At 46.2% G+C, this 22,655-nt stretch overlaps 2 protein-coding genes across 5 annotated transcripts in view; one reads left to right on the forward strand and one right to left on the reverse strand.

Moving 5' to 3' along the window:
• CUNH17orf80 (chromosome unknown C17orf80 homolog) lies at window positions 1-9,361 on the reverse strand. 3 transcript variants are annotated; one of them, XM_041635701.1, is made up of 5 exons: window positions 8,286-9,357; window positions 5,352-6,817; window positions 2,995-3,099; window positions 2,354-2,461; window positions 1-132 (listed from the first exon to the last, which is right to left on the reverse strand). In XM_041635701.1, the coding sequence occupies exons 2-5, from the start codon at window positions 6,808-6,810 to the stop codon at window positions 110-112; spliced, it is 1,695 nt and encodes a 564-aa protein (XP_041491635.1). In that variant the 5' UTR covers window positions 6,811-6,817; window positions 8,286-9,357; the 3' UTR covers window positions 1-109. The 3 variants fall into 3 exon arrangements, with proteins under 3 accessions (XP_041491635.1, XP_041491637.1, XP_041491636.1); XM_041635702.1 differs by having other exon boundaries at window positions 21-132; window positions 2,337-2,461; window positions 8,286-9,359; XM_041635703.1 differs by lacking the exon at window positions 2,995-3,099 and having other exon boundaries at window positions 8,286-9,361.
• Window positions 8,807-22,655, forward strand: part of Fam104a (family with sequence similarity 104 member A) — a 21,265-nt gene continuing 7,416 nt past the window's right edge. The window contains exons 1-2 of one of the 2 annotated variants that reach the window (XM_041635713.1): window positions 8,807-9,118; window positions 14,648-14,665. In XM_041635713.1, the coding sequence (XP_041491647.1) occupies window positions 8,895-9,118; window positions 14,648-14,665 (242 nt within the window). In that variant the 5' untranslated portion in view covers window positions 8,807-8,894. Of the gene's footprint in view, window positions 9,119-14,565; window positions 14,666-22,655 lie in introns of both variants that reach the window. The other variant, XM_041635712.1, reaches the window with a different exon arrangement.

Raw genomic sequence — 22,655 nt, forward strand, 5'->3', positions numbered from 1 at the left:
GTAGTTTTATTATTGGCACCCTCTCTGTCCGCAGCAACTTCGAGTGTTTCGTCCGCTCTGCAGCTTCTCTGTCACACCCTCCGTGGCTCTCGGACGTGCTCGGTCGGCATTACTTGCGCCAGCGCTGCAGCTCTTGGGACAAACAGAGACAAAGATGAGAACCTGGGAAGACGTGTCTTACTGGCTGTTTTTTTTTTTTTTAAAATATTTATTTATTATGTATACAATATTCTGTCTGTGTGTATGTCTGCAGGCCAGAAAAGGGCACCAGATCTCATTACAGATGGTTGTGAGCCACCATGTGGTTGCTGAGAATTGAACTCAGGACCTTTGGAAGAGCAGGCAGTGCTCTTAACCACTGAGCCGTCTCTCCAGCCCTTACTGGCTGTTTTTTATCTTTGCTTTTTAAATACTTTTGTTTCATACATTTAGGAATCTTCTTGGGCCTAAGAACATCCTGCTTCAGTCTTCAGAGATGAAAAAAAAAATGTCCAGGTCAGGTGCGTGGCACCAGCAGCACTGGGGGCAGAGGTAGGACAAGGTCAACCTGGGCTAGACATTAAAATGCCACGTGACTAATACCTTTGGATTGGCTCGCCTGGGAGCAAGCACTGTCTTTAGAGAGATGGGATTCTGCTTCTAGGCTTCTTGTTTGTATCGGGATCCCGTGTTTCACAAATGGCCCACTGCGTGCTACAAGGAGAACTTGTGTCTATGGCAAGATGCTCAGCATGCAGGTGTGCTGCAGGCCCCTTTTGCTCAGTCACCTCTCACCCTGACTCTCCAGACAGGGACTGAGTCAGTACACTGAGTTTTCATCTGAAATAGCCTAGGCTCCTGCCACCTCTTAAATTATGAAAAAATACTAAACTTTCTTGGGGGTAGTTTCCTATGAACCATGAGTTTTTTCTTTCTAAATCCGGAGTCTTTTTTTTTTTTTTTTTTTTTTTTAGACCAGGCTGGCCATGAACTCAGAATTTTGCCTGCCTTTGCCTCCCAGTGCTGGGGAGTTTTTTTTTTTTTTTTTTTTTTTTTTTTTTTTTTGCAGTACATGTGTGCCTGGTACCTGCAGAAGTCTGAAGAGGGTGTTGGACTCCTCAGAACTGAAGTTAGGAATGTCTCTGAGCTGCCATGTGGATGCTGGGAACTGAACCTGGATCCTCTTTAAGAACGACAAGTGTTCTAACCACTGAACCAACTCTCCAGCCTCCAGATATGTTTAAATGAACGAAAGTTATCTTGGACATTTTCCTCCTGTCAGGACTTCGTATGAGCACAACTATAGCAGGCGATACAGTTTGATTTTCAGACAGGGCACCACGTGTGCGTAGTCTAAACCAGCTTTGAACTCATTACCCTCCCACACTAGCCTCTTGAACGATGGGATCACAGGCATGAACCGTGTCTGGTTCAGGGAGCTTGGTTGTAAACATTGAAGGCAGCCAGACTCAGTGGCTGGAGAGATGGCTCACAAGTTAAAAGCGCTTGTTGGATTTTCCTTAGGTCCTGGGTTAGATTCCCAGCACCTACAAGGCAGCTCAAAACCATCTGTAACTCTAGTTTCAGAGGATCAGATGCCTTCTCTGGTCTCCACGGACACCAGTCACGTACTTTGTATACAGACATAGACATACTTGCAGGCAAAATACTCATACACAAAAAAAAATTAAAAAAAAAGAATTAAATTAAAATACAAAAAAAGCTGGGCGGTGGTGGTAGCGGTGCACGCCTTTAATTTCAGCACTAGGGAGGCAGAGGCAGGCCTGGTTTACAAAGTGAATTCTAGGACAGCCAGAGCTGTTACACAGAGAAACCCTGACTTGAATCAAAACAAAACAACAACAACAAGCAGACTCTAGCCAGGTGTGGTGGCACGTACCTGTAACCCTAGCACTCACAGGCTGAGGAAGGGGGATGAGAGCTCAGGGCAGAGGTCAGGGCTGGGGTCTGAGTCTGGGTCTAGCCTGACCTGCACAGGGAGACCTGGTGAACAAAAGGCTGAAGCTGCTTAAGCATCTTAAACACATGGTCTGTTCTGTTCCTCCTGCTCTAGGTGGCAGAAAGCCCTTCTAGTCCACTGTGGAAAGGGGGTTCTCAGGCACAAAAGACGGCGCCTCCCCCTAGCGGGGAACAGTTTAAAGCAGGAAAAGCAAACCAACCCACCAACTGAAGGCCTCTGGTCCATCACAGGTATCACTAATGGGCAGCGAGAGCAGCCATGTAAATATAACTCAAATCTTGCGGACCTTTAATGGAGCCCAAGAGACCCAGCGACATCAGGGCTCCCGGATACTACCACCAGAGCCCAAAGGGAGGTGACGAGTCACTTAGGCTACTTATTACGATGGCTTACTCAGACGCTTGAAGCTCCAGTTACAACACAGGATGAAGTAGCCAGCGAAGAGCATGGTGAGGCTCCCGACGCTGCTCTTCTTTATGGTGGCGTTGCACATCACCCAGCCTGTGCAGGGGGGGGGGGGGGGGGGTAGATCACATGGTTAGTGGCCGGGGCATGGCCCAGGATGTGCACACCATTCAAGTCAGTCCTGCTAGACTGTGCAATGAACTCTAACTCACAGAACTTCTGGGCCTATATGAGTGTGGGTTATACAAAGTATATACATTTCCATAGCTGGCAGCAAGGTTCAGCTATGGAGAACTTGAGTAAATTCAAATCACGTGTTCCCACGTTGGGAGTTGGGTTAAACTCTGGAGCAATGCAAAGTGGAGACGATTGGTTAGCTGAGGTTCAGCATTGCCTAGGCTGATCACTGTGAGGAAGGAGTGGTTAGGGACAGGTGGCAGGGCTGTCTTTTAGGAAGAGTTGCTGCTCTGTTAGCTTTGGGGTCCCGAACGACACTCGACTCTGAAACGGAAACACGGAGAACGACAACCACTCCTTTCTCTTCTTGGCTTAACAACCTACAGTGGAGAAACTTCTCCACAAGCCTGGGGCCAGCGAGAGAACCCACCAGTCAGTGACAGCATCCTCACCTTTGTGCACGGCTCCCAGGAGCCTCATAAGAGGGAAGCTGGAAGTTGTGTGCGCCGGGGCTTCGGAACTCCAGCTATCAGCCAAACTTCGTCCCAACCAGGGAACTACGGTTCCAAACAGAAGTCGCTGTGATAGTCCATCTAGAATCGCCCCTTCCCACTGTGCAGCTGCGGGGCCCCATGGCTAGCCCTCAGGAAAAGCACACCCCGACAGGAGGGTCAATGAGCACCTCACTGGGATGCAGTTACACCACACACTGAAGTGAAATCCTCCTCAGAGACCCTGTACTGTGATAGACCCATCAGCTGCCCCTTCTGCGTGCACATGCCTGGTCAAACCACGGCTTATCATCTGCTGAGATTTTAGCAAGAAGTAGCTATTTCTACTACAGGTTGAGTATCCTGAAATGCCTGCACTGAAGAGTTTAGATTTGGGCCTGAAAACAATCTTGAACCATCTACATGTGTACAATGAACTGTCTTAGGCCCCAAACCAGAACCAACTATGGAATCTCTCTGTTCTCTGCTCCCCTGCCCCACTGGCGACTGAGCCCAGGACCCTACACACAGTAAAAATGCATGTCTGCCTGCCCTCTACCACTGAGTTGCATCCACAGCCCCCAAATCCATCTTCGCTTCTGATGAATTTGTCTGACAAACCCTGTCAGTATATTCTGAAGATTTTTTTTTTTTAAGCATGCCTGTTTGGACTGCGACCGCCTATGTGCAGCTAGGCTTGGGATCATCTCCTCCCCAGGACTGCAGGTACCCACATCAGCACTCAAGACGCTGTCGCTCTGGAGCACTGTGGATCTGAGCTTAGGGACGATCGTCACACATACCCCTACTCCCTGTCAGTCATCTTATCTGGTATGTCTGGTATGGTTCAGCCAGGCCTCGGCTGAACCGTCCTATTTATGCTGACGTGTGACTAACAAGTAGAACCAGAAAAGAAGGCACGTGTTTCTCTTTCACGTTTTCCTCTGTGTTCAAGCCAGAAGGGGATCCCAACTGGCCGTGGTTTTCTGATCTCAGTTTGGTTTGTCAGGACAAAGGATAAATTAAGATAGATGGAGTCAGCAGGTGAATATAAAAACACTCAAATGATCATATTATACATGGGGGCTGGGACAGAGAGCTCAGCAGTAAAGAGCACTTGCTACTCTTGCAGAGGACTCAGTTTTGGTTCCCAGCATCCCTGTAGTGACTTAAACCATTTTGAAATATGATTCCTAGCAATCAGACACCCTCTTCTGGCTTCCATGGGCAACTGTATGCATGTGGCACATGACACATGAACTCACATGAATTACCACACATATACATAAAAAAATCTTTAAAAACAAAAGCATACTGGTGTCCAAGGAATCACACAGTATGTATTTGTGCAAGGTCAAAGTCTCTTAAAAACCAACAAGAAAAAGAAAAATCATGGGGCTGGAGAGATGGCTGCAGTGCTGAAGAGGACCTGGGTTCAGTTCCCAGCACCCACATCTAGTAGCTCGCAACCACCTATAACTCCAGTTCCAGGGTCTCTGATGCCCTCTTCTGGCCTCTACAGGCACTGCACTCGTGTGCACATTTTACCCCAAACTTTCACATACTTGAAAACAAACAAAATGAACAGAAAAAGACCGATCATAAAGCCTGGAGATGTAGCTCAACTCAAAACACAACATGTACCCTCTAGAAACTGCCACTGTTGGGCCGGGGTCTCAGCGGTGTTGGGGACCATGGACTTCGTTTTTCCTCTGTTGTTCAAGCTGGGTTCACTTCCAGGTACAGGTTCGGAGAAACATACACAAAAAAAATCTGAGCTATGATCACGGATGGAGCGCAGAGGCCACGGGCACTGCACCCACAGGCCTTTCTTTCCTACGTGCCGCTCCGGACACTGGGCTCTTATCCCTTATAGCCTTTCCCATCCAATTTCTTTTCTTTTTCTTCAAGACTACGTACCCCTGGCTGTCCTGGAACTCATTATGTAGATCAGGCTGGCCTTGAACTCAAAGATCAGCCTGCCTCTGTGTCCAAGGGCCCGGAATTAAAAGCGTGCGTTACCACGCTCAGCTTGCCCATCCAATTTCTGTTAGGCCTCTTCCCAGTATAGAAACGCAGCTGCTGTCAGGATCAGCAGCCTGGCCCAGTCTAACCCTCAACTCTCGATGGAGAAGGGAGAAGAAACATTCCAGTTGACTCTGGACTGAGAGGTCTCTTCTGTCAGTTAAGTCAAGCGTGGGGTAGACTGTGTAGGTGTGGCTAAGTTAACTGAATGAAAACAAGGACTGTCAGCCCTATTTCAAAGGTGCAGAACATTCTGGAGGGGCAGGGTGGTCCTCACAAATGAGCCTGCTTACCTTTCGAGACACTCACACCCTGGGAAGTGGCAGGGGGAGGCATCTGAGCCACTGGGTTCCAATGCTGAGGTCCCCTTGGCAACACTCCTAGACCGATGTAACCTGGATAGAGTTCTGGAAACCACTCGAGTCCCACAGACCGGGGAAGAGCCTCTGAGTCCGCAATAGCAACATGACTGACGAGGGAGCATTTAGACACCGGGTACTGAGCTGAATATGACGGTACCTGGTACCCTGTCTGGGGTGCATGGGGTTGGCGGAAAGACACGGGTTCCAAAACATCCCTCTTGCTTCCCACTAATAGTGTTATGGCAGAGACTTCTGGAGGAGACTTCACAACTGGAGAGGCGAGGCACTGATGCCCTGATTCTGGTACAGAGAGAAGCTTCCTTGAAGTTCCCTCTGGTGGAGTAAGTACGTTCAAAAGTGCCAGGGCCGCCTGTGTTTTTGCCTTTGTGGGTAAAATGGGGTCCTTATTATCACGGCCCGAGCAAGCTTGTGCCTGTGCTTCTGTGGCAGACATGCTGTTCTCAGGATTTCTGTTGTGCTGGCGCAACTCTGTTCCGAGGTGGAGCTCCTGGTGCTCTCTGACTAGTGTTTTACCCAGTGGAGCGGGGTGAAGGTCCAAGAGGAGTGATTCTGACTTATTTTGGGTCTCAGCATTGCCAGGGTAGGGAGAGACTTCTGAGATGTGGTCTCCACCTTGGGAATTGCTTTCCTTGTTCAATATCAAGGGTTGGCCTCTCTGAACCCCATGGTTACTATTCTTTGGTGAATGACAATCACTAACAGGCACGTCTAATAATTTTGCCAGAGGTTTCTGTCTTTGGGGATCGACTGTGTCCAATTTCAGACTTGCAGAAGTGGCCAGTTTAGCATGATGCTGAGTTGAGGAATATTTTTTACCTTGATCAGATAAAACTGGTTCCACCGAGCCAACCAGCAATCCTTCTGTTTCTGAGGGATGACACAGACCTCCCTTGGATCCAGTCACATCTTCGGCAAGTTCTCTCTTGGGAGAGGTGGCCTCTGATGCACGAGACTGAGGGGTTGTGGCTCTCTGCAGAGTCACCTTTATCTTGGCGTGACTGAGAACTTGGAAGGGGGGCTGATTTTGATCATTGGTTTTTCCTCCTGCCTCTGTTGTACCCGCTCTTTCCAGGACACCTGCTGTCAGTGGAAGGGTGGTAGCCGTCCATTCTGGGCTGCCCTTTTCTGAGGGGGCATTTCTTTTTGCACCCTCTGTCTCTTGCTCTCTCCTTTTAGCTCTGGTTAGGTCTTTGGTAGGCCTCGCCTCTTTTTTAGCATGTGAAAGTGAAGCTGGCTTGGACTGATAAACTTTTTGATCAGCAGATATGGGCGGTCCCATCATCTTACAGTGTGGCAAGTGGGATTTTAATCGCTTAAATGGCTTCTTACAATAAGGACACACCTCCATCCCGGGGCTAGCATCAGCCATCCTCTTTCTGGGAAAACAATGAAGAACACAGGTAATCATTTTATGCATGATTTTTTTTTATTTTTTTATTTTTCGAGACAGGGTTTCTCCGTAGCTTTTTGGTTCCTGTCCTGGAACTAGCTCTTGTAGACCAGGCTGGCCTCGAACTCACAGAGATCCGCCTGCCTCTGCCTCCTGAGTGCTGGGATTAAAGGCGTGCGCCACCACCGCCCGGCTTTAGGCATGAATTTTAACTCCTTATTTTGTTTGCTTTTCTTGGCTCAATGGTTAAGAGCACTGGCTGCTCTTCCAGAGAACCTGGGTTCAATTCCCAGCACCCACACGGTGGCTCACAACCATCTATAATGAGATCTGGTGCCGTCTTCTGGCATACAGGAGGAACACTACATAATAGATACATACATCTTAAAGAAAAGAGATCTTGCCAGGCGGTGGTGGTGCAAGCCTTTAATCCCAGCACTTGGGAGGCAGAAGCAGGTGGATCTCTGTGATTATGAAGCCAGCCTGGTCTACAGAGCGAGTTCCAGGACAGGCTCCAAAGCTACACAGAGAAACCCCGTTTCAAGCAACAAAAACAAAACAAAAGATAGGTTCTTGTGAAGCCCAGGCTGGCCTCAGATTCACTCTGGCCTACGAAGTTCCAGGAAAGCCAGAGTTACATAATGAGACCATCTCAAAATAAATAAATAGATAAAAATAAAAAAACCCACCACCAACAAAACAAAACAACAACCCCACCCCAAACAATAACCACAGCAAAACTAAACCAAAAGATTTAAGTCTAATAAACTAATGCTTAGCCAATGGAAAAGACATTAACAATGTCAGCCAGAATTCAATTTTGTTATTTATGCCAAGTGGAGGTTACATAAATTTAATGAAATTGTTGAAAAACCCTTAAACATTAGAAGAGGAACTCCTTAGGGCTTTTAAGAGCAGTTAAGTATTGCGGGATATTTGATCTCAGTGTGTAGCCTTGTCTGCCCTGGAACTCGCTAAGCAGACCAAGCTGGTCTTGAACTCACATAGACTGGCTTGCCTCTGCTTCCCGAGTACTGGGATTAAAGACTTGTGTTAGTATGCCTGACCTCTACAAGACCCCCATGTTTGTGGATCACTGTTCACGTGTTTGGCAGAAACTTTGAACGTCAACTTCTATAAAGATTAAAACTGGAGAGCTGATGCAAAAGGTGGCCAAGTACTGACTGATTCCTATACAACTGGGGATGCTTCTGAAAATCAGAGTCAAAACTTCCCCAAGTATTCCGGGCCCAGAGTACACTTATTCGAAAAAATAAAACCAAACATTCAAAATCCGAGACAAGGTCTCAAGTAGGCCAGGCTAGCTTCGTTTCACAATCGAGAATGACTTTGACCTGCCGGTCCTCCAACCTCCACCTCCCAAGGGCTGGGATGACAGGTGCGCGCCCCACACGCCCCGCTGGGACCTCGTGATTTCCCCTGATCACGCTCACCTCGCCACGAGCAAGGCGTTCCCACGCCTGCCGGCTTCCCCACACCGTTCTGCCCGGCCTCTTCCAGCAGGTGGGCGGGACCGCTCCCCGTCGGGGCTGGGACTCCGTTAGTCCGTTCTCCTGATCTGCACTCCCGACCTACAGAAAAGGTCGTGGGAAACAGCCCAGCCCTTGGACACTCCACCGAACCGGCTCCGCACCGCTCGAGACGCAAAGTTCCACGCGGCGCTCCCTTCGAACTCGGGACTCACACCGCCTTCCCACCATCGAACCCACAGCCTGTGGCCGTCCGCTTCAGTGCCTGATGGAGCTCGCCCAGCTCTTTTCCTTTTCATTTTCCACCGCATAGAGATTTAACACAGATACACGTATCAGTTGGTGTTCCAATAATTTAATGTATTCAAATCCGGCTTGACTTTTACAGCTTGTCCCGGTTTGTTTTTGAACAGGCCGATGCCTCGGACACCTACACGGGGTCCTGGAAGTGCCCGGTCTGTTTTTCCCTCTCCGGACACGCCTCTTCCTGGGGGCGGGGTCGTGGGTGAGCGGGGCCAACGGCGTCCCCGCCACTGCGCAGCCGCAGGAGGACGGTACCACGGCGCCTGCGACATGGGGGGGCGCGGAGGAGACGCCGGAAGTCGCGGTGGTACGGGTCGGCCTGAGGGGTACTCAGCGCCCGCAGCCTCTACCCGCGCGGCTGCCAGAGCCCAGGCCCGTGGGGGTGGGCGTGGCGGTCGCGGGAACACAACCCCGTCCGTTCGCTGTCGGCGCGGGGCGGCGCAGCCGCGTCGCTCGCCTTCACCAGCGGCCATGAGCGAGCGCCTCCGCCCCAGGTGAGCGAAGGGACCCACTCACTCTCCCCGCGGCCCCTCGGCCGAGGATCCCTGCGCGATGGAGCCGAGGGGCGCACGAAGCCGGGGTGCTGCGAGGCCCCGTCTGCGTCGCTCTGCGGTCGGAGGAGGCGGGGAGAAGGTTGCGCCGCCTCTGACACCTGGACCCTGCGGGGAGCCAGAGAGGTGACTCTCTGGAATCCAGGTCTACTCCTCCTCCGTCTTTTTCTGGTTTTCTTCGACTTCTGCCCTTTCCACTTTGGAATGAGGTTTGTTCGGTTCTATAAGACAGACGGTGGACCTAAAGCTTTCCTGTCCTAAATTTAGGCGGGCGGTGGTGGCGGCGGGGGGTGGGGGTAAGGACTAACTGAGCTTGAAGAGGCCAGCCCCCCAAGAAGGCGCCTCCGAGGGGGACGGGACGCGACGGGGCGGGGAGATGCTGGCGCCCCAAGGTCAGGGGAAAGGCGGGGGTTGGGCTTAGCCCTGCAGATGGGGGAGGGCTTAGGGCCGTTCGCAGCTCTGTCTCCTGAGCTGTTGTTAACCCAGAAGGGCAGATGGACCCGGGAGGGTCGTGACCCACTCTCGGTTGTGACATTAACAGGCAGCATTCTAAACTGTCTGGCTGAGGAGCCGTTTGGCTTTGAGGCGAGAGGTGGAAAACATTGCGAGTTAAAGCTCGTTTGCCTCTCCCCTGAGCGTAGCCTCAGGCCCCAGGCGGCCTCTGAGAGCTTTAGGCCCCCACGCAGAGGAGGTTTCTTTTTCCCTTCTCAAGAAGGTGGGAAGAAGTAAGTTGGGATGCCCTGCCTCAGAATGAAGAGGGCCCGCATTATTTCTTATTAGAAAGTCACCTCTAACTACGGAGCTCGACGACCTGTATAAGTTTTACTTTCTGGTTTTTCTCATGAAGAATAGACTCAGAGAGCGTCGTTTAATTATTTAAGTTTATCCAGATTCACGTCTCTTTATTCCATAGTAGTTTCAGGTGCATCATAGCATTGCTTTTTTATTTTCTCTTTTAAAAGATTTTATTTATTTTTAGATGTATGGGTGTTTTGCTTGCGTGTACATACATAGACCACGCGTGTCCATAGAAACAAGAGGAGGGCATCGGATCTCCTGGACCTAGGGCTGTAGTTGGATGTGAGCCAACATGTGGATGCTAGGAACCAGACCTCAGTCCCCTGCACCAGCAACAACTATTTTTCAGTCTTGAGCATCTCCCCCAAGCCCTGTATCTTATTACATGCATTCATTGGTTGTGAATGTAATCACTGTTTTCCAAGACTTCTCCTTGAAATAGTTATTTCTTGGGATTGAACTCACCAACATCCTGCGCATATTCGGTCCAGTGTTGAAAATCTAGAGGTCCCTAGACGGAATTGAATTGTTGATTTTGTTTATGTAGAAATTGTGGCAGAAAGTCTGTACTTGTGTGAACAAGATGTTCAAGCTAAACTGGAAATTACAAGGTGCCTATCAAAATTATCATCTGGTCTTTGGCATTGATGCAGTACCTAAAGGTTTAATCTTACTGATTGTGCAGATGGCATGAGGTCATAATCTTGCCAATTATTGAAGATGATTTATGGTCCAGCTACAGTCACCTCTTTAGGATTAGTAAGCCTGAGCTGACTGCCATTATTTAGATTCTCTTGGAAAGTCTCCCTCACCTGACAAACCCCAGCGTTTTCTACCAGGAATAGATTTTTTATTTATTTATTTGTTTGTTTGTTTGTTTTTGGTTTTTGAGACAGGGTTTCTCTGTGGCTTTGGAGCCTGTCCTGGAACTAGCTCTTGTAGACCAGGCTGGCCTTGAACTCAGAGATCCGCCTGCCTCCGCCTCTGCTGGGATGAAAGGCATGCGCCACCACCGCCCAGCTAGATTCTTTTCTATAGTTCTGTAAACTAGTAATCTGAGTTTGTACTGACTGTAGATACTTTAATATAGTGCTGTAAGTTAGTGGTCTGAGTTTGTACTGAATGTAGATTTTTTTATATAGTGCTGTAAGCTAATAATCTGAGTTACTGACTGTAAGTTCTTTTATATATCTAATTTACAGGAGTCGTAGTGTGTTTCTATCTTCTGGTGACTTCTTTAAAATAAGCCCTTTAGTGAGGACAGATCTTTCTTGCCTACTTTTCTCTTCACCCATGAGCTAGCTTGGCCAGCTACAGTGTCTTTATCTCCAAGGCAGTTCCTGTCTCTGAATCTGGTCCCTCAGTTAAAAGATAAAGAGCTGAGCTCAGACTTTTTTCAGACTTTGACAGTCGACTGTGCAGGTTGTAGAAGGGTGGGCATGTGTGTGGTAAGAAAGCCTGACTTACCACACATCCCTAATTTTTACGTATGAATCGTGGGGAGAGATGCCCCACAGCAAGAAGTAAACTCATTTAAAGAAACACATGACATGAGGTGTAGTTACACTTGCTTTTAATCCCAGCCAGCACTCATAAGACAGATAATCTGCATTTGAGGCCAACGTGATGTCCAGGCCAGCCAGGCTACATAGTGAGACCTCGTCTCAAAACAAACAAACAAACAAATAAACAAACAGACACACAAAACCATTTGAGAGGCAGTTTCTGTACTCTGATTCCATCTGCCTAGGTTCTCCAGAGGACCAGCAAGATAGGACAGAAGAGAAATAAGGAAAGTGATGGAGTCCGCCATCCTTGGGGTAATAGATGTCCAACAGTTTTCTTTACCTAGGTGGAAAGGAGAGAATCTGATCAGTTACAGGGCGCCTTACTAATAAGGCGATTGAAAGCTGCTTCTAGTTATCTAATAACAACCAAGAACAACGAAAATGGAGGATTCGTAGAGCTCATTCTTAACTCATTACTACCCAAAGGAGAGGACAACTCAAAGGCCCCAGAGATGGCACTTGTACCGTGAGAAAACTGACAGCTCTCTCACATGGCTTTCTCAGGGGTAGATAGATGGGAACTAGAGAGCAGCCCTTCTGCTAGTCTCATTACCGGGAGGAAGCATGCCCTGCTACCGATGAGGACATAATAGTTTTTGGTCAGGCTCATAAAGTTTGGTGGGAGTGACTCAGCAGCCCCAAGCATAACCAGCTGTTGGCGTACTGATAATAGACGTTTGGGGCCAGTCTACTGCCTCTGAGTTTTTCTTTGACTGTCATGACTCCCAGCAAACATTGCTTTACTTTACATCCCCAAGTAAGTTACCTGTTTTATAACATTTTCCAAAATAAATTAGTCTTTCTTTTCCCCCAGTGAAGCAGGAGTTCCTGTCTGTGGTCTTTGATAAATTTTATTCTTGATTTTTTTTTTTTGCTTTGTATTTGTTTGTTTTTTGGGGGGGTCACTGTGTAGCCCTGGTTGTCCTGGAAATCGTTCTATGTGGTTAACTGTGGTTGTGCATGAAGATGTTAGGGATTGTGTGCTCCCACAGTATTTATGCTGGGCATGGCTACAGCAGCAGTAGCTGCAGGGCTGCAGCCAGCCTCTCATGACTCAGCCTGTGAGGAAGTTAGCTTCAGTACTGAAGGCTGGTGTAAGAGCAGCAGGGGCTGGCATTAGACACATCTTGGGATGAGTGAGTCCTGGCACTCTGAGTGGTCCAGTGAGTGCTTGGTCATAGTTGAGCGGTGAGACTGGGAAGGTAGTAGGTGGCATGTCCGAGTCTGGGGTAGCTGTGTGAAGTAACCTGAAGGAGGTGCTGGCTGATGACAGGGTTGAGCACAGCCTGTTTTTGTTTTGTTTTGTTGGCCATTCTCTGTATACTGGTGATGAGATGCGCCTGGCACTCTGTGCTGAGTCAAAGCTCCATATGGTGATCCAGTAGAGCTTCTGTAGCGAAGAGACTGCTGCTCAGTGTAAGGAGATAAGGTCTCACAATGTGGCCAGGCTGGCCTCAAATGTGCAGTGATTGTCCTGCCTCAGCTCCCTGCTTGCTGGCATTGTAGGCATAGCCACTGTGCCTGGCAGTAACTAGATTTTTTTATTTTTAAATTAATTAATTTTGCTTTTTTTGAGACAGACTTAGATTGCTGACCTGGAGCTCACTGTACAGAACAGGCCTTGAACTTGCAGTGATTTTCCTGCCTCTGCTTCCTGAATTCTGGGATTAGACATGCAGGCCATCACACCCAGCAGGATGTGGATTTTAAATTTTGTTTTATTTAAATTTAAATGGCCACATTATTAGTGGCTGCCATTTTGGCAGGTTATCCCAGGCAGTTGGGTCTGGAGCTCTTCCTCCTTTGATTTATTCCTGTTTTCTAGTTTGGGATTAAAATCCTTCTGATAGCCCTAATTCTTGTAGATAGTTTAAATAAACATATATTCTCTTATACTGACTGAAAGCACTTGCTGGAGAAAGATGTGATTTATTCTCCCCCTTTTACCTGGCAGTTTTAACCAGAATATTCTGTCACTGAGTGACAGCCCAGCGCAGTGATGTAACGGTGATAGTGGTGTAGCCAAGCGTTTTCAGTGATGGCTCAGAAAAGAAACTGCCACCCCACCCCACCCCAGCAGGGCCTTAGGACCTCTCACCTCTGCATTCTGTATGGCAGCATGTTGTGTGTATTTCAGGACAAACAGGCAGTCAGCGTCCTCACGTCAGTGCTCCGTGGGGCAGGGAGTGGATGGGGTTAGAGTTACAATTTTAGGATTTGTGGCAAAGGAGACTGAGTTGGTACCCTCCTGTTTCTCTGTTCCCAGCAGGTGTTTGGAAACTAGTCTTTCTCCGTAAGACTCGGCCTCACTAGCTGTCTCCGCTTAGTGTCCAGCATTGAAATATTAGAATTCTCCCACTGGGGTGTCGTGGTTGTAGTAGAACTCTTAAAACAACTCTAAAGCCATTTCTGACAACTCTGAGGCCTCTCAGCTGTAGTGCCCCCCCCCCAACCAGGAATCTAACAGTTAGTCTTTATGAATGTTCTCCAGAAACTGGGGCAGATAACCTTTAAGATGTTGACCCAGTTCCTGATGTATGTGCCAGGTGGGAGGCCTCCTGGAGACTTGATTTGATTCAGCCCCTGCAAAAGAGGTCAAGGTGACCCTTAGATGTTTTATCTTACCTGGCAACCGCTCTCCAGCCAATTATTGGTAATAGCCCTTTTGAATAAGCCAAACATAATAATCAAAGAACAACCCCCAGACACCCACCTTGCTTCTGTGGCTTTTTCCTTTAAAAGTAGCCTGTACCAGCTCTTTGGGGTTTTTCTGGCCTCACAAATGCTGAAAGACCCTGTCATAACAGAATTAATAAAAATCCTCATGCTTTTACATCAGCTGTGGTGTGAGAGGTGGTCTCTTGGAGTGACTCCTCCTCAGTGTTTGGACTCTAGGGTCCAACAGTGGTAGATTAATATTTTTAGCCTAGAGGGTGCTTTTTTGTGTGTGTTGTTGTGGTTTATAATTGAAGTATCTGCAAGCTCCCTAACTGCTTATTTTTCTTCTTTGTGTTTAAATTTTAGGAAAAGGAGAAGAAATGGCAATGATGATGACAACCACCTACCACCCCAGACCAAAAGAAGCAGTAGGAACCCCATCTTCCAGGACTCCTGGGACACAGAGGTAGGCAGAATGACCGCAGGCTCAGCTGCATGACCTGGTCTCCATTAATTGGAAGAAGTTCATTTTTCCAAGAACACCTCACTTGCCTTTACTTGCTTCTTTGCATCATTATCTTAAGGCAGAGTTTTGATGAGTAGCCCTGGCTAGCCTGGAACCCAAACCTGGTTGGCCTCAAGTTTGTGGCTGTCCTTTCCCTTAGTGCCGGGGTTGCAGTTATGTGCTGGCACACTAGGCAACCTGTATTTCTACTTTTGAATCAAAGCCTCTTTGAGGAAGATAGGGACGGACTGTCTGTCCTGTCAGGTAAGCAGTGTGCACATGTTCATTTTCACCCACCCCCACCCCATTTATTTATAATCGTTTCTTGGACTTTGGAAGCCATCTTTGAATCCTCTAATTTTACATTTCCTGGTGGTTTATGGGAGGCATATTTGCAGCTCTAGACAGCAGAGTGTGTACAGCGTATGTACATGGATCCCCTTTTTGTTTTGGGATTAAAGGCATGCACCGCCACTGCCCAGCCACAGATCCCTTGTTACAGGGTTTTTATTTTACATTATTTTTAAAAGAAAGGCCAAAAGAGGGTACCAGATCTCATCTGTGGGCCACTATGTGGTTTCTGGGAATTGAACTCAGAACCTCTGGAAGAATAGCCAGTGCTCTTAACCGCTGTGCCATCTCTGTGTGCTAGAAACTGTTCTTCTACAAGGCTGTGAGGGGAGGAGAGTGAGGTAAAGGTGGGAAGCACACTCAAAGTGTTTTGCATTTTATGTTTTCCAGAAAGAGTACTCTGCTTTGGGGGATATATATATATATATATATATATATATATATTTTGGTGAAGTTGGGATTGATAATAGGACTCAAGGTTAAAGTGCTGTTGGTGAATCATGCTGCCTAAACATTCTGGCTCCGAACAGTTGTCGTGCTATGGTGACAGACATCTGGGTTCTTAGACACTAAACACATCCTGCTGTATTTGGTTCCACTAACAGGGTTTGGCTCATATCTAGACTCTGAGCTAATAATCCAATGTCACCAATGGGGGCACTGACCTTTGTGTTTCAGGACCAGCTAATAAACAAATCTAGAGTATGTTCCTGTCATGATTAGGCTTGAGTTCTGATAACGTTTCTTTTAAAATCTTAGTTTACTTTTTTCTTCTTTAAAAAAGTGTTTAGCCTGCCTGGAGATGGGTGGGGTAGGTGGATGACATGCCCTTAGTCCCAGCACTCTTGAGGCAGAAGTAGGCGGATCTTGTGAGTTCGAGAACAGCCTGGTCTACAAAGTGAGTTTGAGGACAGCCAGAACTACAGGGAGAAACCCTGTCTCGAAAACAAAAAAGTCTTTAGGTGAAAAGAAGTTGAGGTTTGGTTGAATGGAATGATTGAGGAAATACTGGGGGTGACAGAAACCAGAGGCCAGAATGTGCTGTGAACATCTTAGATCAAAAAGTAGCGGCCATGGCTTGTCACCATCCTGTCTGTGGTTTTAATGCTTTAGAACAGGCTTAAAAATGTCATCTTCTTTTTTAACCTAAAAATTTTGTTTCCTTTTTAAAAATTAAAAAAAAAATTATCTTTACTTATCTTCATTTGTGTGTGTCCTGGAGGCGGGCACTGTGGAGGGCAGAGGATAAATGATGCATAGAGGCACTGGTTCTCAAATCCTTCCACTGTGTGGGCTTAGGAATCAAGTTGATTGTCAGACTTGGGCAATGTCTTTGCCTGCTGAACTGCCTCACTGGACTTGATTTTGTTGTCTGTCTCCTTCCTTCCTTCCTTCCTTCCTTCCTTTCTTTCTTTTTTGAGACAGGGTTTCTCTATAGCTTTGGAGCCTGTCCTGGAACTAGCTCGTAGACCAGGCTGGCCTCTAACTCACAGAGATTCACCTGCCTCTGCCTCCCGAGTGTTGGGATTAAAGGCGTGCGCCACCACCACCTGGCTTTTCTTTTTCTTTTTTAATTTTTAATTTAATAATTTTTTGTTTTGTTTTTTTTTTTTGGGGGGGGGGTTCAAGACCGGTTTCTCTGTGTAGCCCTGGCTGTCCTCAAACTAAGAGATTTCCTCCTCTCCACCTTTTTGTTGTTGTTGTTGTGTTTGGGATGGGGGTGGATAGGATCTCTCCCTGTAGCTCTTGTTAGCAGGAACTTGCTGTGTAGACAAGGCTGGCCTTAAACTTGAAGAGAGTCACCTGCCTTTGCCTCCCGAATGCTGGGGTTAAAGGTGTGTGCCACCATGCCAGGCTATGTTGTTTTAATTGTAGTTTGTAGAAAATACCCTTGACTTAGTTTCTACCATCTATGCATTGGTGTCCCAGAAGAAAATAGTGGCTTGTGACTTAATCTTTGGGTCCACATATCTTTCTTGTCCAGAGAAGTTTCACTGTTGAACTAGTCTGGAATCAATAGTCTGAAGTGTGGGCTAGCTGGTCCTCATTACAGTTTAAGGCCACGGTGACAACCTTTGTCTGCACCCATTGGCAAGCTCACTCAACTGGGTATCTTAACTATTACTTTCAGTGTTGCTTGCTGGACACAGGCTGCTGTGCTTTGCTGAGCTTACTCAGTGCTGGGGTGATGAGTGAACAACAGGTGATCCGGAGAGTCAGAGGCTGGGGTCTTCTGAAGTGGGAAGTGAAGCCCGAGTGACTGACTTCCCCACTGGAATAGGTTCTTTTGTTTGTAACTCTTTTCTGATAATTGTATATAAAAGAGAAGAATAAATTATTAATATTGTCAGTTGATGTAATAAATAAACTACTGGCTTAATACAAGTGTTACTTAACCTTCTAATTCTGAAGCTGAGTCAGCAAGATATGCTTCCTTTAGGATGAGATAACCCATTTCCTGGGGCTGGAGAGATGGCTCAGTGGTTAAGAGGACTGGCTGGTCTTTCAGAGAACCCAGGTTCAATTCCTAGCACTCAACAACTGTCTGTTACTTCAGTTCAAGGGGATCCAACACCCTCACACAAGCAGACAAAGTGCACATAAACAACCCCAATGCACATAAAAACAAAACAGTCATTTCCGGGGCTATCTTGAAATACTAAAATAGTTTTAGAGTTCTTTTTCTGGTAATGTTTTTCCATTTGTGAGACATTTGCTTAAAATCACTACCTCTAATCAGCTTCTAAGACTTGCTCTTTTCTGCTACACGTTACAGTTGGCCGTGCAGCATTTGTCTCATGCAGCTCTTCCACTGGGTCAGTTGTCTAAAGCTGGAGGTAGCGGACACCTCTTGCCTTGATGTTCTGAGTGAAGGGCAGTGAGACCTGACTTGGAGAGTTGCTCTGCCAGCAGGAACTTTGCTTTGTGTGTGTTTTCTTCCTTTCATTTTAATTAAGACTTTTCCCCACTCAGGTGGAGAAATTGGGCCACAGAAAAATAGCATGGTTGATAGGAGGCAGGGAGGAGGCGTACAGCCTGGCCTTAGGGCTGCTTGCCCTCAGCTGGTGTGAGCTGCTTTCAGAAGACATGCCAGCTCAGATGGGCTTTGCTAAGTATAGCCATGAGCAGCCAGACCCTAGGCTTCACTTCAGTCACAGCAGAATTATATCATCTGGAAAGTTTTCCCAAAGTAGATGCTATGATATGTAGTATCTGGGGAAGTAGACAAGAAAAAGCGAAGAGATGAGTTATTGTTTGAGGACTTAAAAAACTTTAACTCCAGTGACTTAGAGTTAAGGACATGTAAGCCTTAGGATTCTCCTTTGTCTGGCTTTCCTTCTGTGTGCATGGTGCATGCATGTATGCAGGCCAAAGACTGTGAGATTGGGGGCGGTCTGTTCCTCTATTGCTTTCTACCTTGTTGCTAATTTTTAAAATTACTATTATTTGTATGCAATTATATTTGTGCGGGAGTGTATGTGTGTGTGTGTCACACTGCATGTTTGGAGGTCAGGGAACAATGTTGTGGTTCTTTCCTTCTTTACATGGACTCTAGGGATCAAACTCAGGTGGCCAGGCTTGCACAGCAAGTTCCTTCACCCACTGAACCATCTTGTTGGCCCTCCACCTTATATTTTGAGACAAGATCTCAGTGAATCTATAGCTTTCCATTTTGGCTAGATTGGCTGGTCAGTGAGCCTTCAAGTTCTTACTGTCTCCAACTCCCCAGTGTAGTCCCCTGGGGTTACAGATGCATTCCTTCCACTGCCAGTTTCATATGTGGGCTCTGGGGATACAAAGTTGAATCTTCAGACTTGCGCAGCTGGCACTTTGCCAATTGAGTAATCTCTCCAGCCCCTGGCACTATTTTTAAATTAAAGTATAGTTTGCTAATGTAAGATTAATTTTTTTAAGCAATTCTTAATGTCCCCTGATAGTTAACACATAAGCCAGGCATGGCTCTTTGCTCAGTGAGCAAGACAGGAAGTGATTTATTAACTTGTATCTTCCTTTTGAGTCCTGTATAAAGGCAGCAGAATTCTCTCTTTACTCTTTCTTTTCCTTCCCTCCCTTCCTCTTTTCTTTTTTAAAGTTTACTTATTGTATGAGTGTTTTACCTGCATGTATGTACATCACATGTGGCCCTATTGCCCCCGGAGATCAGAAGAGGCATTGAGTTCCTTGGAACTGGAGTTTGAGTGGTTGTGAGTTGCCGTGGAGATGCTGGGAACTGGCCCCTTTGTCCCTTGTAAGAGTAACTCAGCAATATTATTGAGCACCTTCTAAGGCTGGTAAAAACGGACTAGATTAGGCTATGTCTGTAATCCCACTACTTGAGAGGCTGAGGTAGGAGGCTCACCATTAATTCGAGACCAACCACAGGTTCTTGAATTACCATAGTAAGTTCTAGGCCAGCCTGGGTATAATGTAAAATCCTGTCTCAAAAGCAAACAAACAAACAAAAAAAACTGTAAAGAAGCCGGTTGGACTCACAGGAGCTGCTCTGCTGGTTGAGTTGTAGTTGAACACATGTAGGAGTTTTCAGAGGCAGGATGAGCACTGCTGTAACTGAGGAGAAGTAGCTGTTAGCTGGCAGTAGGAATGTGTATTGTGTATATTTATTTATTCACTAATTTATTATTTACTGGAGGATTGGACCTAGAGCCTTGTGTAAGTGCCAGTCTAAGTGTTTACTGCTAAGCTACATTCCTAACCCAGTTTAAAATCATTTTTTTTTCTTTTTTTTTTTATTTTTTTTTATTTTTTTTGTTTTTTCGAGACAGGGTTTCTCTGTGGTTTTGGAGCCTGTCCTGGAACTAGCTCTTGTAGACCAGGCTGGTCTCGAACTCACAGAGATCCGCCTGCCTCTGCCTCCCGAGTGCTGGGATTAAAGGCATGCGCCACCACCGCCCGGCTAAAATCATTTTTTTTTTGCTTGTTTTGTTTTATTTTTTTATTTGTTTGTTTTATTTTAGCTTCCCCCACAGGGTTTAGCTCTGGCTGTCCTGGAACTTGCTCTGTAGACCAGGCTGACCTTGAACTCACAGAGATCTTCCTGCCTCTGCCTCCCGAGTGCTGGGGTTAAAGGCGTGCGCCACCACTGCTGGACTAGTATAATCTTTTAAAAAGATGTTTTCAAGTTTCAATTCATGTGTAAGAGTGTTTTATTTGCATGTTTATCTGCACTATGTATCTGTGGAGGTCAGAAGATGATGTAGGTTTTTCAGGAACCAGAGTTATGTAAGGTTGTGAGCAACCATGTGGGTACTAAGAACTAAACCCAGGTCCTCTGCAAGAGCAGCCAGTGCTCTTGACTGCTGAGGCATTCCTTCAATTCCAAGTTGGGCATTGTTCTTTTGAGGTTTATGAAGAATTTTGCTGTAATTTTGATGGGCATTGCATTGAATCTGGAGATTGCTTTTGGTAAGACTGCCATTTTTACTATGTTAGTTCTACCTACCCAAGAGCATGGGAGATCTTTCCATTTTCTGGTGTCTTCTTCAATTTCTTTCTTCAAAGATTTACAGTTCTTGTCATACAGGTCTTCCACTTGTTTGGTTAGATATTTTTTATGTTATTTGTGGCTATTATGAAGGGTGATATTTCTCTAATTTCTTTCTCAGTCCAATTTATCATCTGTGTAAAGGAAGGCTACTGATTTTTTTTTTTGAGTTAATCTTGTATCCTACTACATTACTGAAGCGTTTATGAACAACCTAAATGCCCCTCAATTGAAGAATGGATAAGGAAAATATACATTTACACAATGGAGTGCTACAGAGTGCAAAAAAAAAAATGGCATCTTGAAATTTGGGGGCAAATGGATGGATCTAGAAAACACAACATTGAGTGAGGTAATCCAGACCCAGAAAGACAAATATAATATATACTAACTCATAAGTGACTTTTAGACATAAAGAAAAACTCGCCTATAATTCACAGTCCCAGAGAACCTAAACAACAAAGAGGACCCTAAGAGAAACATACATGGATCTAATCTACATGGGAAGTAGAAAAAGACAAGATCTGAGTAAATTGTGAGCATGGGGATAATGGGAAAGGATTGAAGGGGAGGGGAGAGGGAGGAGGGAGTGTTGCAAGGAGAGCCAGGCCACTTGTTCTTCCTGGCTGCCTGGCTAGCTTAGCCCTGAAATAACCACACAGATACCGTATTAATTAAAACACTGCTTGGCCCATTAGCTATAGCTTCTTATTGGCTAACTATTATATTAACTTAACCCATTTCTATTAATCTATATATCGCCTTGTGGCAGTGGCTTTCTGGGTAAAATTCCCAGCATCTGTCTCCAGCGAATCCATGGCGTCTCTCTGATTCTTTCCTTCTCCCAGCACTCAGTTCTGTCTTCCCTGCCTACCTAAGTTCTGCCCTATCAACAGGCCAAGGCAGTTTCTTTATTCATTAACCAAGAAAAGCAACACACAGAGGTGATTCCCACATCACCAGTCAGTAGAACATGGGACTCTTTATATCAGGGTTGTGGGTTCAGGCCCCACGTTGTGCGCCAATTGTTGCAAGGAGAGCCAGGCCACTTGTTCTTCCTGGCTGCCTGGCTAGCTTAGCCACCAAATAATCACACAGATAGCGTATTAATTAAAACACTCCTTGGCCCATTCGCTAAAGCTTCTTATTGGTTAACTCTTATATTAATTTAACCCATTTTTATTAGTGTATATATCGCCAAGTGTCAGTGGCTTACCAGGTAAAATTCCCAGCAATTGTGTCCGGCTGATCTATGGCATCTCTCTGATTCTTTCCTTCTCCCAGCATTCAGTTCTGTCTTCCCTGCCTACCTAAGTTCTGTCCTGCCAACAGGCCAAGGCAGTTTCTTTATTCATTAACCAAGAAAAGAAACACACAGAGGGGACTCCCATATCAGGAGAGCAGAGAAAAAATATTTAGCTCAATAAAAAAAATTTAAAGAAAATTATTTTCCTTCTTCCCTTCCCTCCTTCCTTCCATGGTAAAGGGAGGATGAAGAGAAGCCTGTGAGTCTAGGTGATAAATACACACAAGCTTTCTGTTTCTGATTATTTTAGTTGGCATATGTTAATTAAATTATACACAATAATAGGCTTTATTATGGCCACCTTATGCATACATGTAAGGTATTTTATCATATTTACTCCCTCTTTCCCCCTTTCTTCCCTTCCTTCCCAGAACCTCTTCTACTCTCTGTCTTCATTTATTTTTTGATTTACTATTTTTGATGACCTACTGATTTTCCTTAGGGTTGTTTTTAAGATTGTGGGTGAAGTTATTCTAGGAGCATATAGGCTTCTTGCAATGGATGCACCACAGAGCATGTTGAAACCTTGCCCTGCAACCATTAGCTTTCTATAGATACTCAGGGAGGAGTGAAGGTTTGTGAATCCCTTCCCCCTCTGCTACCATTGTGTGCATATAGGTCACGGGGATACTGTTCCACCTGCATGTCAAAAGAGGACGCTATATCTCATGGTTGTGAACCACCATGTGGTTGCTGGGACTTGAACTCAGGACCTCTGGAAGAGTAGCCAGTGCTCTTAACCACTGAGCCATCTCTCCAGCCTAATCTTTAACTTTTAAAAATTGCATTTA

Source organism: Microtus oregoni, unplaced genomic scaffold (assembly GCF_018167655.1).
Source record: "Microtus oregoni isolate MIOR12 unplaced genomic scaffold, Mior012 000048F_ref0000485, whole genome shotgun sequence".
In the NCBI taxonomy this organism is placed as follows: domain Eukaryota; kingdom Metazoa; phylum Chordata; class Mammalia; order Rodentia; family Cricetidae; genus Microtus; species Microtus oregoni.